Source organism: Platichthys flesus, chromosome 9 (genome assembly GCF_949316205.1).
Source record: "Platichthys flesus chromosome 9, fPlaFle2.1, whole genome shotgun sequence".
Classification (NCBI taxonomy): Eukaryota; Metazoa; Chordata; class Actinopteri; order Pleuronectiformes; family Pleuronectidae; genus Platichthys; species Platichthys flesus.
The window spans coordinates 16,974,278-16,988,604 of NC_084953.1; the positions used below are offsets into that span (position 1 = coordinate 16,974,278).

At 42.3% G+C, this 14,327-nt stretch overlaps 1 protein-coding gene across 1 annotated transcript in view; it reads left to right on the forward strand.

The window, feature by feature from the left end:
• celf5a (cugbp, Elav-like family member 5a) overlaps positions 1 to 14,327 on the forward strand; it is a 179,076-nt gene that overhangs the window by 89,651 nt on the left and 75,098 nt on the right. The window contains exon 3 of the mRNA XM_062396252.1: positions 10,798 to 10,846. Within this exon, the coding sequence (XP_062252236.1) occupies positions 10,798 to 10,846 (49 nt within the window). The remainder of the gene's footprint in view (positions 1 to 10,797; positions 10,847 to 14,327) is intronic.

Here is a 14,327-nt window from a genome sequence, read left to right on the forward strand (position 1 = left end):
CAGGTAATGGATCACTGCATGCATTTTTTTGTCTGGGGAAGAAACAGGGACAGGCTGAACCTATTGTACTGGGAAAGGACCCAAACTTGACCCAGTTAGACTTCAGTGTGAGTGGCTGGGTGTGGACCCACAAGGTCTTCTAGACCTAAATCTCTTACAAGAGTTTCATTATTTTGGACATTTATCTGCTTATATATTGCAAATAGATTGTCTCCTATTTTCCCCTATTACAAACAGGTTTGGGTTCAGTATGTAGTCTGCTTCACACTGGAGGAGCAGGGGATCAGACTACAGATCCTCTGGTTAGTGGATGAACCGCTCCTGTTCTGAGTCACACCTGCCTGTAGATGTCTCTTGGTTTCTATAGAACTCATTCCTCTTGTTCTGTAAGCACCAATCCCTCCTGTAGTGCCTCAAACTACAGATGACACTGCAGTCTATCTGCACCCAACAGCACATACATCCACACATCTTTCTTCTGTATAGTACATGACACAACTTATTTTATTCCATATGTACTAAACATTTTTGACAAAATGTACACATGGACATATAAGAGCACACAGTCATTGAACACTGCCCCAAACCACATTCATTCACCTGCTCCAAACCCAACTATGAGATACGTCAGCCCTGGTCTTGGAGGGGGGAAAGCAGAGTGGGATTTGAGACACTTCCAATGTGTTTTCCACTCTAGTGCTTCTTGTTGTCACTTCGTCAGAGTGTGTTTGCCGCAGACTGGGAGAAATGGCGAGAGGTCAGGCCGGTGTGATGCTTGTTCAGCCCTCGGGTTCTGTGCAGTTCAAGGTTGAACCATGCAGGCGCAGTGAGAGGGAGGGGGTTTGTGTTTCTAATTTCACTGTTTCGCAGCGTGACACTTGAGAGCGGGAGGAAGAGATGAGAGAGAGGAGGAGGACGGGCTTGTCCCTTTTGTTTTGGGCTGAATGCGCTTAGAGACAAGCAGGGATTTTCTCTAAGTGTCAGGATGAAACATAAGCAGGCTTCACAGCCAGGAGCTGGAGTGGTGGGAGAGTGATGGAACTGTATGTGTGTTTGTGTGTGTGCGTGTGTGCGTGTTTGTGTGTGTATTTGTGTGGTGAGGGCATGTCTATCTTTAGTTATGAGGTCCAATTTTGGTTGAATTTGTGTGGCCAAAATGTCCTCACAATGATGTTATTCAAAAGGCTGTTCGAGGGTTAAGACTTGGTTTTATGGTTAGGGTTAGAATTAGGTTAAGGTAAGGGCTAGGCATTTAGTTGTGATGGTTAAGGTTAGGTTAAGGGGCTAGGGAATGCATTATGTCAATGAGTGTCCTCGCAACTATAGAGAGATGTGCATGTGTGTGTGTGTGTGGACCTGGGGTATTGATATGCTGGGACTGAAGCTCGGAGCAGATGGACGGAGCAGACTGGCCCTGTGTCGATCCTGTGAGCTCTGGCTCCATCTCGCAATCCCCCCTTTGATGGACACACATGCACACTCACGCAACCCAGGCAAATGTGCCAAGTCCATATTTTACCAACTTGATAATAGTGCTATAGAATAACCAATGCTCGATCATCCGATCATTAGCAAACAGTGTGTCAATCTGATCTGCAGCTATGGCAGATGTGGCTGGTTAATGAGAACGAATGGAGAAGTCCTCCACTGACGTATCCGAGTAGACAGTCGGATTTAGGAGAAAGGGTTTTATAGACAGGAAGCTTATATGTACAGTGAAAGGCAAACAAAGAGTTCAGAGAGACAAACCATCACTATTTTAAAAATGATGCAGTTGGTTGATGGATGTATTGTCTGACATTTTCCTGTCTCCTTTTTCCGGTCTCTGTCTTTTCTGGCACCTCTCAGACTTCTCTATAGTCCAAAGCCAAAATGCTTGGCTGTGTCTCTATCTTTTCCAGCCGTCCTTCTTTGGCTCTTTTCTCTCCTACCCCTCTCCCCTCTTAGGAGGGATGGCCTAGGGAGTTGAGGGGTAGAAAAGTGCAAGTGCTGGTGAATTGCTAATAGCCAATCATAGTGCTCAGGACCAGGATGCCTACTGGAGGTCTAGGGACCATTAAAGAAACATCATCTCGACATAGGTATGCCAAGAATTATGAGTCAGTGGGCAGGCAGCATTTCTTGGCTTGTATTGGTCAGGTCGGTGGGCCGTAATCTGTCACAATCCTAGAGTTGCTGTGACAGCAGCAGGAGCATTCTGGGCTCAACACAGGCTGTAAAGGATACATCTAGCCAAGGGTATGTGTATGAGTGTGGTGGACTGTATGTCGGGGTGTGCAATAAGTGGAAAAGGGACCAAAACTGACAAAGTAAGTCTCACAAACTAAAGTCAACTTCAGTAAATTAATTCTGTTATGTATGAATTGTCAGTATAGTTTTCTCATTTCATGAACCTGAAAGTACAACAATGAATTCCATCTAATCAAAGTTGTAAATAACTAATCCTCAGGCTTGTGTCATTTCTGTGGGTTTAATCCAAAGTGTTAAAGTCAAGTCAGTATTGTTCCACCAAGCAGTGCTAATTGATTCCAATAATAATCTGTGACCAGTTTAACTGTTGCAATATAGTTGCACTTTCAAGATGAACCATCAGTAATTTGTTTCAAAGATTGAAACTTGAGTTTGAGTTATGTTTAGCCAAGAAAGAACATTTCACCACTGCATATTTCAGTCTATTACACAAGCATGTGCTTATTTAACTTCATATCCTATGACATACTGCAGATATAAATAAATGTTACTCATGGTCGTTTATTATTTGTAGATATTTCTGCACAAAGAACTTTATTGAGGTGAATGTAACAGTTAATCACGGTATGGATTGCAGATCACATCTCCTCACCCTAAGTCCACTTTCAATAGTGTGCTTGCATGGCCTCATGCTGTATGTGGTGTTGTACATCATTACTATGGTTGTAACTCACTGACAGTCAGGCAGCACATAATCTTCAAAGCAAATATCAAAGGCAGCAGCCAGATAGGGAACATGGCGTCATTGCATAAGGGCCACCTTTAAGCATTAAAGCCTCACACAACGCAAGATCTGTTATTCTGTCATGGAACATATCCTCTGCCATTTCATTTCTTCCTGCTCACTCCGGACCCTGGCTGTGGTGCATGCTGGGATTGGCATGATGGTGCCCTTCTGAAGCCACTGGGCTGGGCCTTTCTTCATGATCGTATCTTTCTAAGGACAGTTCCTCAAAAATGAACTGAAGAGCGCAAACCACATCAAACGACGAGCAGAAAAAGAAAGAAAGAGAGTGAGAGAGGGCGTCTGTGTGTGTGGGAGAGATCAGAGCCCACCAGAAGCTTAAGCCTCCAGTGCGTTGCGCAGATAAGATTCATTAGATAGGTTGGTAAATGCAAGCGAGAGGCAAAGCGAGGCAGAAACACAGAGAGAGAGATTGAGCTTGCTGCTGCTCAAGCATTTGTTGACACAGATTTACAATGAGTCTCCCACTGCTTCACGCATTACAGTAACACGCCATGTCAATAGCTCTCTGGGCTTGAGAAGCAGCCGTGCCAAAGATGTCTGGGAGTGATGCCCTTCTACTGATAGCCAAAGTTTGGCTCATAAATCAGGAAGTGGAGGATAAAGAAGTGTAGGAATAGGAGTAAAATAATATTATTTTTTTCACTCATTAATAAATCCCAACTCAGTCTTATGTGTCAATGTCTACATCATGTCAGTCTTTTCATTAGTATTCCCTTTTTTTCACTTCTTTATGATCCATTTCTTCCCTCCTGTTCCATCTCTTTCAGTCTCTTACACCTCTCTCCCTCTGTTTCCCTTTATCTCTTGGATAGCCTGCTACAGGCTCAGGACAGGATATAGGCATTAGCTCAATCCCCCTATCTACTCTGCCTTGTGATTGCACAGTGTTTCTCTCACCCACACACCCTAGTCGTCCGCACAAGTCCTGCAGGACTCAGAGTCACTTATACAAATACTGGTAGAGAGCTTACACTTCACGAGACAGGAAGACACAATCGACTAGACAGACAAGTATGGCGTAAGGGCAAGTGACATCATCTGTGCAAAGGGGTTGGGACTGAAGTACACAATCTTGCAGGTGGAGGATGATATTTATATTTATTTGAAGTCAATCAGACTTTGCAGGAGTAATAAAGAGTTTGATGAGAAGCGGCACAAACTCGTGTCACACAACTCTGCTGAGTCATGGTGCAAACAAATGAAGGGCTTTTGATGTGTGACATTCACCTTCATGAAATCTTGATGAGGGGCTGTGTTCTACTGTGTGTATAATGAGGTCTGTAGCAGTCAGACAGCTGGCCAACCACTTCAACTGGTAAAGCTATGATAATAGAGAGGATTAGAAAGGCTTTTGGAAGCGTTGGGTGGATGGACTTCAGGCTGTCGTGGAGGCAGTTAGTGTTTTGGGGAAAGAGATAAACAGGAACTTGGATGGCGTCAAACAACAGAAGGTCTAATGGTCTTAATCAGAGATGTTGTAGTGGTAGTAGTTGTAATGGTACCCCAGATTGAACATGTGTGTCAGTTAGCAGCAGCCTTTTTGCTAATCGTTGTATTACAAGGAGCATTCAGTGTAGCAGATGGATATCAACAGCTCCATTCCAAAAGGAGTGATTCTGTCTTTAAAACAATTAACACTTGTGCAAAGTAACTATGAAGCAAATAAACTTGCACTTTCTAAACAAGAGCATGTATTTTTCTCTACTTTGGGTGGTTCAGAAACAATCAGTTGGCAGTAGACATGCCATTTCAGCTTGTGTAGTGTTTCATAGGGGATGAGAACCAAAGCCACATCTGTGACATCTGACAGTGTCCTAATAAAAAGACTAGCATGTTATTTCTTTTTTAATCTTCTAGGATCTTCCCTGTGATGATGACCAATAGGAGCACAGCTGACAGTGCTCTGCTAGAAAATATGAAGTAGTAGACAGATGTTAATATTGCAAAGCAAAAGAGGAATGGGGCCGGTGTCTGTGTGAGGTGCACAAGACAGCCAATATCATACACATTCCATTCTTGTGTCCGCAAGTCAAACACATGCAATTCCCTTCCGGTGACATCACACACATCATGAAGGACGGCAAAAAGCAGTCTGTCAGGTAGATATATGTATACATGCCTCTGGGCCAGCACATGGCAAACAGTTATAAATGTGGAATCATCTGTTACATCTTTTAGTCTGAATCCAGCATTAGAAAATCGTAATAAAATCCTCTCTTATTCAAAACGGATAGAACATTACAGAGTTAAAGTCTTCTCACAGAACTTTTCAACTTGTTTACAAATGTGAGACAAGCTGAGGTCTGCATGTGTCTCTCGGTCCATGTCAGCATCTCAAGCATTAAATCCTCTTCGTTCTGATAGGAATCCCAACGCCTACAGTGGCTGCCATCTTCTCAGCAATGACTGATGCTTCTTATCAGGACCGCCACACTGCTGCGGCAAGCACATTTTCACTTGTGGGTAAATTATAAATCATTTGCACATTCTCCCACATGCATTCAAACAAATATATGAAGAAGGTAACATAGATCTCACACATTCACACAGACCAGCGCTGTTATTGCATCAGTAAATCTGAACATGCTGTGATGACTTCAGTCAGAAAATGTACCTGCACAAACCCACTTGTGTATTTGGGCAGGTCGTCAATTTCAGAAAGCCCACATGTGAATGGACAACTCCACCTCACCACTGAGATGTAGAGTAGATATATAACTAATAATACATTTACAAAACAAACAAACAATTATTTTGTCTATGATTCACTGTTTCTTGCAATTTAAATACCGTATATGTTATTTTCCTCCACGTAGGATGTTTTGATTTTAGACATATTTCAGGAAGTAATAAGGAATGCGTTCAATTTGGTGCAGGTTTTAAGGGGACTGATGGGCCTTGGTGGTGTTGATGAGTGGTATTCTAGTTTATTAGTAGATTCCCGAAGACCTAGTAGCTTTGTTAAACTGTCATTTATCAGGTCAACTTACAATTACTTAATTTCAAGTTTCCAAAAATGCAGATTTTCTCCATCTCTATAATATCTTCGGGATTTAGAAGGTTCTACAAACTGTTTTTTTTTTAGATTTTTTTTTTTACAGTTTGTAACCCAAGTCGACGACGAAAATAATGCATTGTGGACAATTGTCATTACACAAGCCATAGTATATTGTTGATAAATCGGGTGTAAAGCTACTGCTTCAGTGTCAGTGTCTCACAAATATTCTATTGAAAGAGTAAACACAAGGGAGATACTGACATGCAAATCACATTGAATGTAATTTACTGTCTGGCTATGAATGTAGAACCCTTTATCCCTCTTCATTGCAAGGACTCCAAGCTTTGTTACAGGGATTTATTATCTGATGGAAATTGTGCATTGTTTTGTTGTAAAAATGCATCATGGCAATGGTTTGTTTTTTTTCACTCAAAAACTACAGGATCATGCCGTCATATTTTCATGTAAAGTAGTGAAATCTCTTTTCAGATCCAATAAATTTGCCATATTAAGAATTGTTCATTACCAGCCTCAGTAAGCCTTTAAATCTGATCTCAATTTGTAGTTTTATTGTTAATGAACAAGTATTGTTATTGCAATGAGGCAGTTCATAACTAAATCATTACACCAGGCACTCTCGCACTGTAGCTCTCCTACTCCCTGTGTCTCCTCCCTACTGTATACAGTGCAGATTTATTAGCCGGAGCCAGGGCCCCCGGACAGTCACCACTCAGCACTCCCTCAGATCAATAATTGGAAATATTAATTATATCAGCAGAGATGGCCCAGTCAGAGGGGGGCTGTTTATGTTCCTGTTACTGAGCAGTGCAGCAATATGAGCTTTGATGGCCCACTAATACGTATTAATGATCCCGGGACAAACATTACTCTATATTAAACCTGAGTGAAAGCCAGAAGACACCGCACATAGTGAATGGCCATTACAGTTATTTTATTGCAAGCGCTATAAGTAAGTGCTGTTGCATAACTGTTGTAAAAAGACTTTTACTACTGAGAGATGAGCTTCTACAAAACCAGGACAATATTTACTGCAGTTTTATTTCTGTTTACTGCGTTCCTGTGTATTGGACGTTCATCTATTTGGATAATATGTTAAAGAAGGTTGAGGCTTGGAATTGCACCAGGACCTCGAAAGCTTTTCCAGAGCACTGTTATTGCCTCACAGGCCCTCTATGGAGTTCAAGCATTGTGGATTGTGAGACCGTTGCTCCATCCCACTAAACTCTACTAGTCATGAACTCATTAGTGTCAGACAGATTCAACAGTGAACTCAAAATCCTCCCCACGTCTAAGAGGCCAACTCCTCACTACACTTCCTTGACTAGTTCGGTGTATTTTGAAATCAGACAGTAGAATGTCCTTCGTAGTCGCAGTTCAGGGCCCTTGGTTCTTTTTCTAAGAAAAAGACGTTGGCTACCTAATCGGGACAAACTTTACCAGAGTACTGGAAATGCGTTGTGATAAAGTAACATTCATCGTTGTATTACATTAGTAGTGGCTGGTTTGGAAAACCTGGCTGATTTAACCAAGTGACATACACATCTGCAAGTGGATAAACATGGAAACATAGTATCACACCAGTAAAAAATAAAAGTCTCCATCAATACCAGGTAAAAAAAAAAAAAAAAATGATTTGCACAATTTATAATTAACATCCGACAAATGCAAACAGTACATCAAATTTGCATTGTGATAAGGACGTAGTTGGTTGATTTGTAAATATACAGTGTTGGTAAAGAGCAGCTGAACCGTATCTCCCTTAAACACTCTCTCCATCTCTCTGTGTTGCTTCCCAAGATCCCCCTCTCTTTTCCTCACTGCTTCTCAACTGCCTTACCTCCCTTAAATAAAACGTAGTGAAGCAGCGGTGGCTGTTTTACTCAGCTCCATGTGGGTGTGACGAGGAGCTACTATCCCCCTCCCACAAAGAACAGAGTCAAAGAAATAACCCCCTACAGAATCTGAAGTTAATGAATGGCCACCATGGTAACAGCAGTGCTTAATACATTTTACTTAAAGTCATCTGCTCTCTGCATGTGTGAGAATGCATACAATAAAAGTGTGCTTTGCATCGTGCACTTAATCTCAGCTGGAACCCCATGATTCTCTTCATGTGTTCAAGCGAAATGGAACAAACTGCAGAGCCATCACTCGTGACTGTTAGGGACCATAATGCATTGCTTTTAGGCAAATAAATAGACCATTAAGCTGGCATGTTGGAAGCTGAACAGTAACTAGCTTTAGAGAGAGCTGCCTCCCACACACAGGCACCCTGTAGAGACAGCTGAGATCATAACATGCTAGAGGAGCCTCAGCCGTAGATTTGGCCACCTCCTCCGAGCATTTGAACAAAAATCAACTGGCAGGATGGAAGCGTCTTTTGTCCGTTTGACATGTCAAAGGCAAATTCAAAGATGTCCTGTGTTGCTGTGAAGGAACAGAGGATTTCAAAGTTATCCATGAATTTGTCTTGCGGTTGTTTTTTCCTGCTTCATTTGGAGGTGTTTCTATCGCGGAGGTTGCTTTGAATACATGCGCGAAAATGTCGCGGTTGATTCTGTAATCTATCTGCACACGCTGTGGAGCAGTGCGCCCTGTGGCTTGACATTAGCATACTGTAGAGTTACTTTGCTTGTGTTGTACAAGGAAGAGAAAGTACATGTAGATGGGGAGGGAGCAGGATGGGGAGTGAGAAACAAGTAGCTAAAACCTCAACCTTCACAAGCATAATACCCTCCCTGTTTTCCTACAAAGACTTAGCTGGTGCTAGTTATTATTTACGATGGGTAAATTTATGGAATATTTTCAGTGAAGGAAGGTTACTGAGTTTCTCAAGGTGAAAATGGATATGTTTAGCACTTAATGAATTGGGCCTGGGCCTCTCCCCCATATATCAGCATGTTATTAAGACATTTTAAAATCCCATTATGGTGTTTCTCCTTGAACATGTCATGCTTTTATTGGACTGCCCTGTCTTTAAATGTGACCTTTTCAGCTCTGCTCTGAAATAGAACTGAAAAAAAGATACTTCACAGGATGATAGAACAATACATACATGTGAATGTGCAAAAGTATCAGTGCTGAATGGTTTTCAGTGGGTTGACTGGAATGCCTGGTAATAGCAAATAGTTTCAAGCAATACAAAGATGCTTAAATGTCAGCTGTAAATGGTTTACTGTAAATGGCAGAGCATGGTAAGAGGTTGCTTTTATGTTTCAGTAATCGTGTTATACATTTGTGCTATTTTTGGCCCCAGTGTTATTAAAATGTGTGTTTCTATTATTAAATCTATTTGTTTTGGGTCGAACTAAAGGGGAAGAGTCACTGGCACTGATTTTTGAAAATGAATCATCGTGTTAGCTTTTAGCGCTAATGTTGCACATGTATGCAGATTAAATGCATACGTGGGTGGGCATATAGTATACACATATACTTTTTGCCGCAGCTGTAAAGCACATATTGTAAATCACAGCCACATCTTTCAAACCTTTCCTCTGAAGAAATCAGAGTCTGGTAAAATTGTTGAGCTTGAACAACAAATGAAAAAAGAAGGAGGTAAAATTGGGAAGGAGGAGAGCGTGACACAAAAACTATGATGACAGCAGCATCTAATCCAGGCAATGCCATTCTTATCAGGGTCCAGTGGATTAGAGAAAGGCTCCTAACCAGAGAATCCTTCCCAACCAGACTCTCTCCACAGCCCAAGGGCCTCGATCAATAGGCCCATATTGATCTCTCTCCTCCTTTGGCTGGATTCACTTTTACTAGGACTGCCCCAGCTTTTCTCACTGAGACACAAATATATGCAGCCTGTCAACCCTTCCATGCACCTGACGTGAAAAACTACAAACATGAACCAGATACACATGTTGATGTCATGGGACACTTTTGGAGACACTGAATTTATTTCATGGGGACCCTTTTTCAGTACTTTACACCTTCTATGTTGCTGTGTCTCTCCTGCAATGGTGGTAAAGTAATATAGATAAACAACGTAGTCCAACTTTTAACTATTCATCCAAAAGTGTTGATGAATTTGTTGATGCCTCACTGAATGTTTCAACAAATATCGGTTTCAACCACCGGTGCTGACTCTTGCTGCCAGGATGCTAACGTTAGTTGTGTTTCCCAGGTTAAACTAGTGCATCACGTATATTACAGTGAGAGTTCTTTGTGTCGACTTTTGAAAAGTTTAACTACACTTGACTACTTTGAGTTCAATTTATAAGGTGCTATCTCTTTCTGTCTATACTCCTGTGACCATCTCATCGAGGTGCTCTCTCACGTACCGACATTTGGCACAGTTTGATTAAACATGGATCTAAACATGGTTTTGCATAGGTTTTTTGCTAGGTCCCCTTAAAACTTCAATATCCAAACATAACCACAACTTGCTTCAACCTAACCTAAGGTTCTTACTGGAAAATCTGCTTTTTCACAAACCTTTTATCCAAAATTGGACAAACCATTCCCAATGAACTAAAGTAGCCTATGAACGAATCATACACAATCATCCAATTCGATGTGTGAATGAGAGCAGAGGTGTTTTTGTTTAGTCTGAATAACAGGCAGCAGAAACACTATAGTGTCAGGTCAACTTAGCCGCATGATGGTGTTTTGGTTTTCTCTCCAGCCAAGGCACTTTGATCAGTATCACAGAGCAGCCATTAGTATGGGATAGAGGGACTTGACACCTCTGGTTTGTGGTCTCTTGTTGTAACACGACAGCCCGAGACGCCAGCGCTAACTTCTCTGTTGCCCTTTCTTCTCTCTCCTCCAGATGACTCGGCCCATCCAGGTGAAACCGGCTGACAGCGAGAGCCGCGGAGGTAGTTGTCTTCTTTTCTCATCATTTATTCATGTCCCCTTTTCATCTGTCTTATCGAGGCTAATTCTTTTCATTCTCTCCCTCTGATCTCATCTATTTCACTGCGCTCAAGCCGCATTTCTCACTCTACCTTTCTTTTTTTTATCTTTCTCTCAATTCCTTTAATTCTTATTTTGCTGCACAGACACAATTGTCAGAAGTTGAAACAAAGTGTAACAAATAATTTGAGTCAAGCTGATTCTGAATATGCAGTATATTGAACTTATTACATGACATCTAACAGAGAGGTTTCGATGTTAGACTACATGTTTCGCAGCTTGTGTAAGTTCTTAACACATTTAGTGACAATGTCTGCAATCTCCTCATATACTCTAAAGTGTAGACATTATACATGTTCACCTTTTCTTCATTTGTTACATGTTCAGATCGACTGGAATTCTGAAGTGTTTCTTTTGCACTTGTGCCCTTGTACATTATAATTGATGAAAGCATCTGTTATTGAAAGGATGTAGGGCTCTAATGTGCTCTACAGCCGCCACTCTCTCATCTATGCCAAGTACATTATCATTACATTGTAAATTAGATGGTGTATAGGCTCAATACTGGAGCCATCGCCATGCTAAGGCCCTTTTAAAGCCCTTGCTGCTTGATCGGTTTGCGTTTGAAACACAAGAGTAAATGGTATAGTGAGGGAAAATGGAGCAGGGCTACGCTCGGGCTTGCCAAACAATCAATACATTTGCAGGGTTCTTGCCAAGATCCTCATTACTTGGCCTTAATTCTGTTGTGTTTGATCTCGAACATTTTTGGAGGCTTTCATTGACTCACTGCCATATCTGCATATATGTTAATGTGACAAGGAGGCATCCTTCAAGTCAGTGGCAATGAACCTCACTGTTAATGGTTTTTTGGGGGGGTGTGCATCTCATGTGTCAGCCAATGACAATGCAAGTGCCCTTTTGTAATTTTAAGGAGGAATGCTGTTCTCATCCTGGTGGAGGAAAATAGAGCGAGGGGGGGATTTGGAAGTGAAAATCAGTCAGGAAGAGAAAATACACAAACAATGCCAACTGCATGCAGCTGCTGCGCTGCACTTCTGAGGCTTTACCTAAAAACCTCTGCCTGTTTTGGTTGAATTAGGATGACTGGCCTCTTGGCTGCCTGTTAAATACACACAGTCTTCAAAGGACAGCATAACCCCTTGAGATGGATGGAGGAGAGGCCAATAAAGATCACTGTCACTCGCCTATGCTTTTCTGTTTCTTTCTTTCTCTCTTTCTCTCTCTCTTTCTATCTCTCTTTCTCTCAGACATTCATTCACAACTACAGAGGAGTGGTGAGACAAGCTCAGGGGTCTTGTGTTGTCAAGATTGATGTCCTCTATAGCTCCATTGATTTTGCCATTGTGGTGCTGTGTGTCCACATTAACAATGACACTCAGCTGTCTCTTTCCTTGCTTGTGAGTGGCCTGTTTTAGAGCTCCCTTGGCACTTGGTCAGTATGGGGTCCTCTTATTGGCCGGCCGTGGGGACCCCACCGAGGAACAAATGAGTGCTAGAACAGAGCTGAGAGTTGCACATCATCTTAAATGAACAGGTCAGAGTGGCGCCACAGGGGCAATCAAACACTAGCATGACTTTAACAGGTTAGGAAGTGGGAAGGAGTAGACAGGAGGTGTGTGATCGTATCCTTTTAGATCTTCTATTTTCATCCTGCTTCTTAACTGCTAGTTTTAATTATTCCTGCAATACTCACTGGGAAATATCATTTAGGTTTTCTCAATACCTGTTTCCTCCTTTAGCTGCTGTTGCTACTGCAGCTGATAGATCGTGCCTTTTTTATGCTGATCCATGGCCTACTTTTACAAGATTTGCTTCTTATTTGCTGTAAAGGACTGAAGGGGATTTCAATGTACTATCTGAAATCTAGGGTCTTGTAATTATTGCTCCTCTTATTTCACACTGTCAAACTTGGCAAGCTAAAAAATCTGTTATTTTATTAGTATATGCCTTCTGTTGTCAGTATCCAGATCAATATCTTCAGGACTATAACTCAGCAGGCCGTAAAAGGAGCTGGAAGAGCGGATGTAAAGATATTAATTACCCTCTCGGAGGGAGAGACACCGGGGACTCACCTATTCTGTCCAGCTCTCTCAAGGGTCTCTTCTCGTCAAATAGGGGGCATATATTCCTCAGTGAGCACAGTCGCACTACAGCACACAGTCATACTAATTAGTCCCTTGGACCCATTATGCAGAGGACAGTTCAGATCACCTGCATCAGGTTTGTCTTCCATGAGGGAAAGACCTGTTACTGTGCCTGCTGGACCTCTGCTCCTCCAGGAGAAAGTCTCTACTGTTATTAAGACCAGACGTGCTCAGACCACACCAGTGTCTTCCTCTGGTTACAACATGAATCTGCCTGCCTGCAGCCGTCAAAGAGAAAGACAGTCAAACACTCCTCTGTCTAATTCTGATAAATATTTGAGGACTCTTGGACATTCGATCAAAACTGAGCAGTTTCCCAATGAAGATCTCCATTGCTTTAACTGTGTTGGACAAAATGACAGCACATCCAGGCGTTTAGCTTCACTGAGGCCTTATGAGTAAACCACCTTGCCCGTAGAAATTAAAGGGAAATAAATGGAAGGGTAAATTCATCCAAACACTCCATCAACCCCTGCTGCCACCTAACAAAGACACACTGTGAAATGAATATTAATGGCCAATCACCGACCTAATCTAGCAGAACAGCAGCCGTTACACATTGAGCCACCAGCACCGTGGACGTCTCCGTCACTGATGACGCACACCTTTCTCAGATGCTTCTGTTGGGGGAGACGCGGCACAGAGTGGAGGCAGCAGGGACCTGTCCCTCTCGTTTTCTCCTGACAGGTCTCTGATATGAAATGGATTGATTTTTCATCACACGTGGCACTGATGACTGGCACTGACTGCTGCTGATATTTCATTTTTGAAGTGCATGTTCAGTGCCTCCTTAGAAGGCGTGGCGTCCGCACACAGGATAAATCAGCCTTAACAATTTGATTTCACATCCGAAACCCCTTACCAGCTATGCCAGCTTTCTACCTTTCACTATTTGCCAACATTTTATTAATTTTTCTTCTATCGTGTGAGAATAGTTTTTTTCTGGTGCCGATTTTTGTTTTCCTAAAGTTTTGAGCTCATCTATTTGTCCAGAAAGCGGAGCAAGGAGCAGGCTAGCTGTCAGCTGGGGGTCTTGGTGTTGCAGCAGGCCTGCCTGGCACAGCTAAAGCTACAGCCCACTGAGGAGGACTGGATTAGAAACAGGCTCTGCCATTATGAAGGCCGGCCTGCCGCCCACACACACACCCACACAGTGAGGACAGACAGGCAAACACATACGTACCATACGGCTCTGACACATACACACACACGCCCTCTCTCTCTGTTACTCACACTTATAGTGGAAAGTTGGATGTACATTATAATAGGAACACAT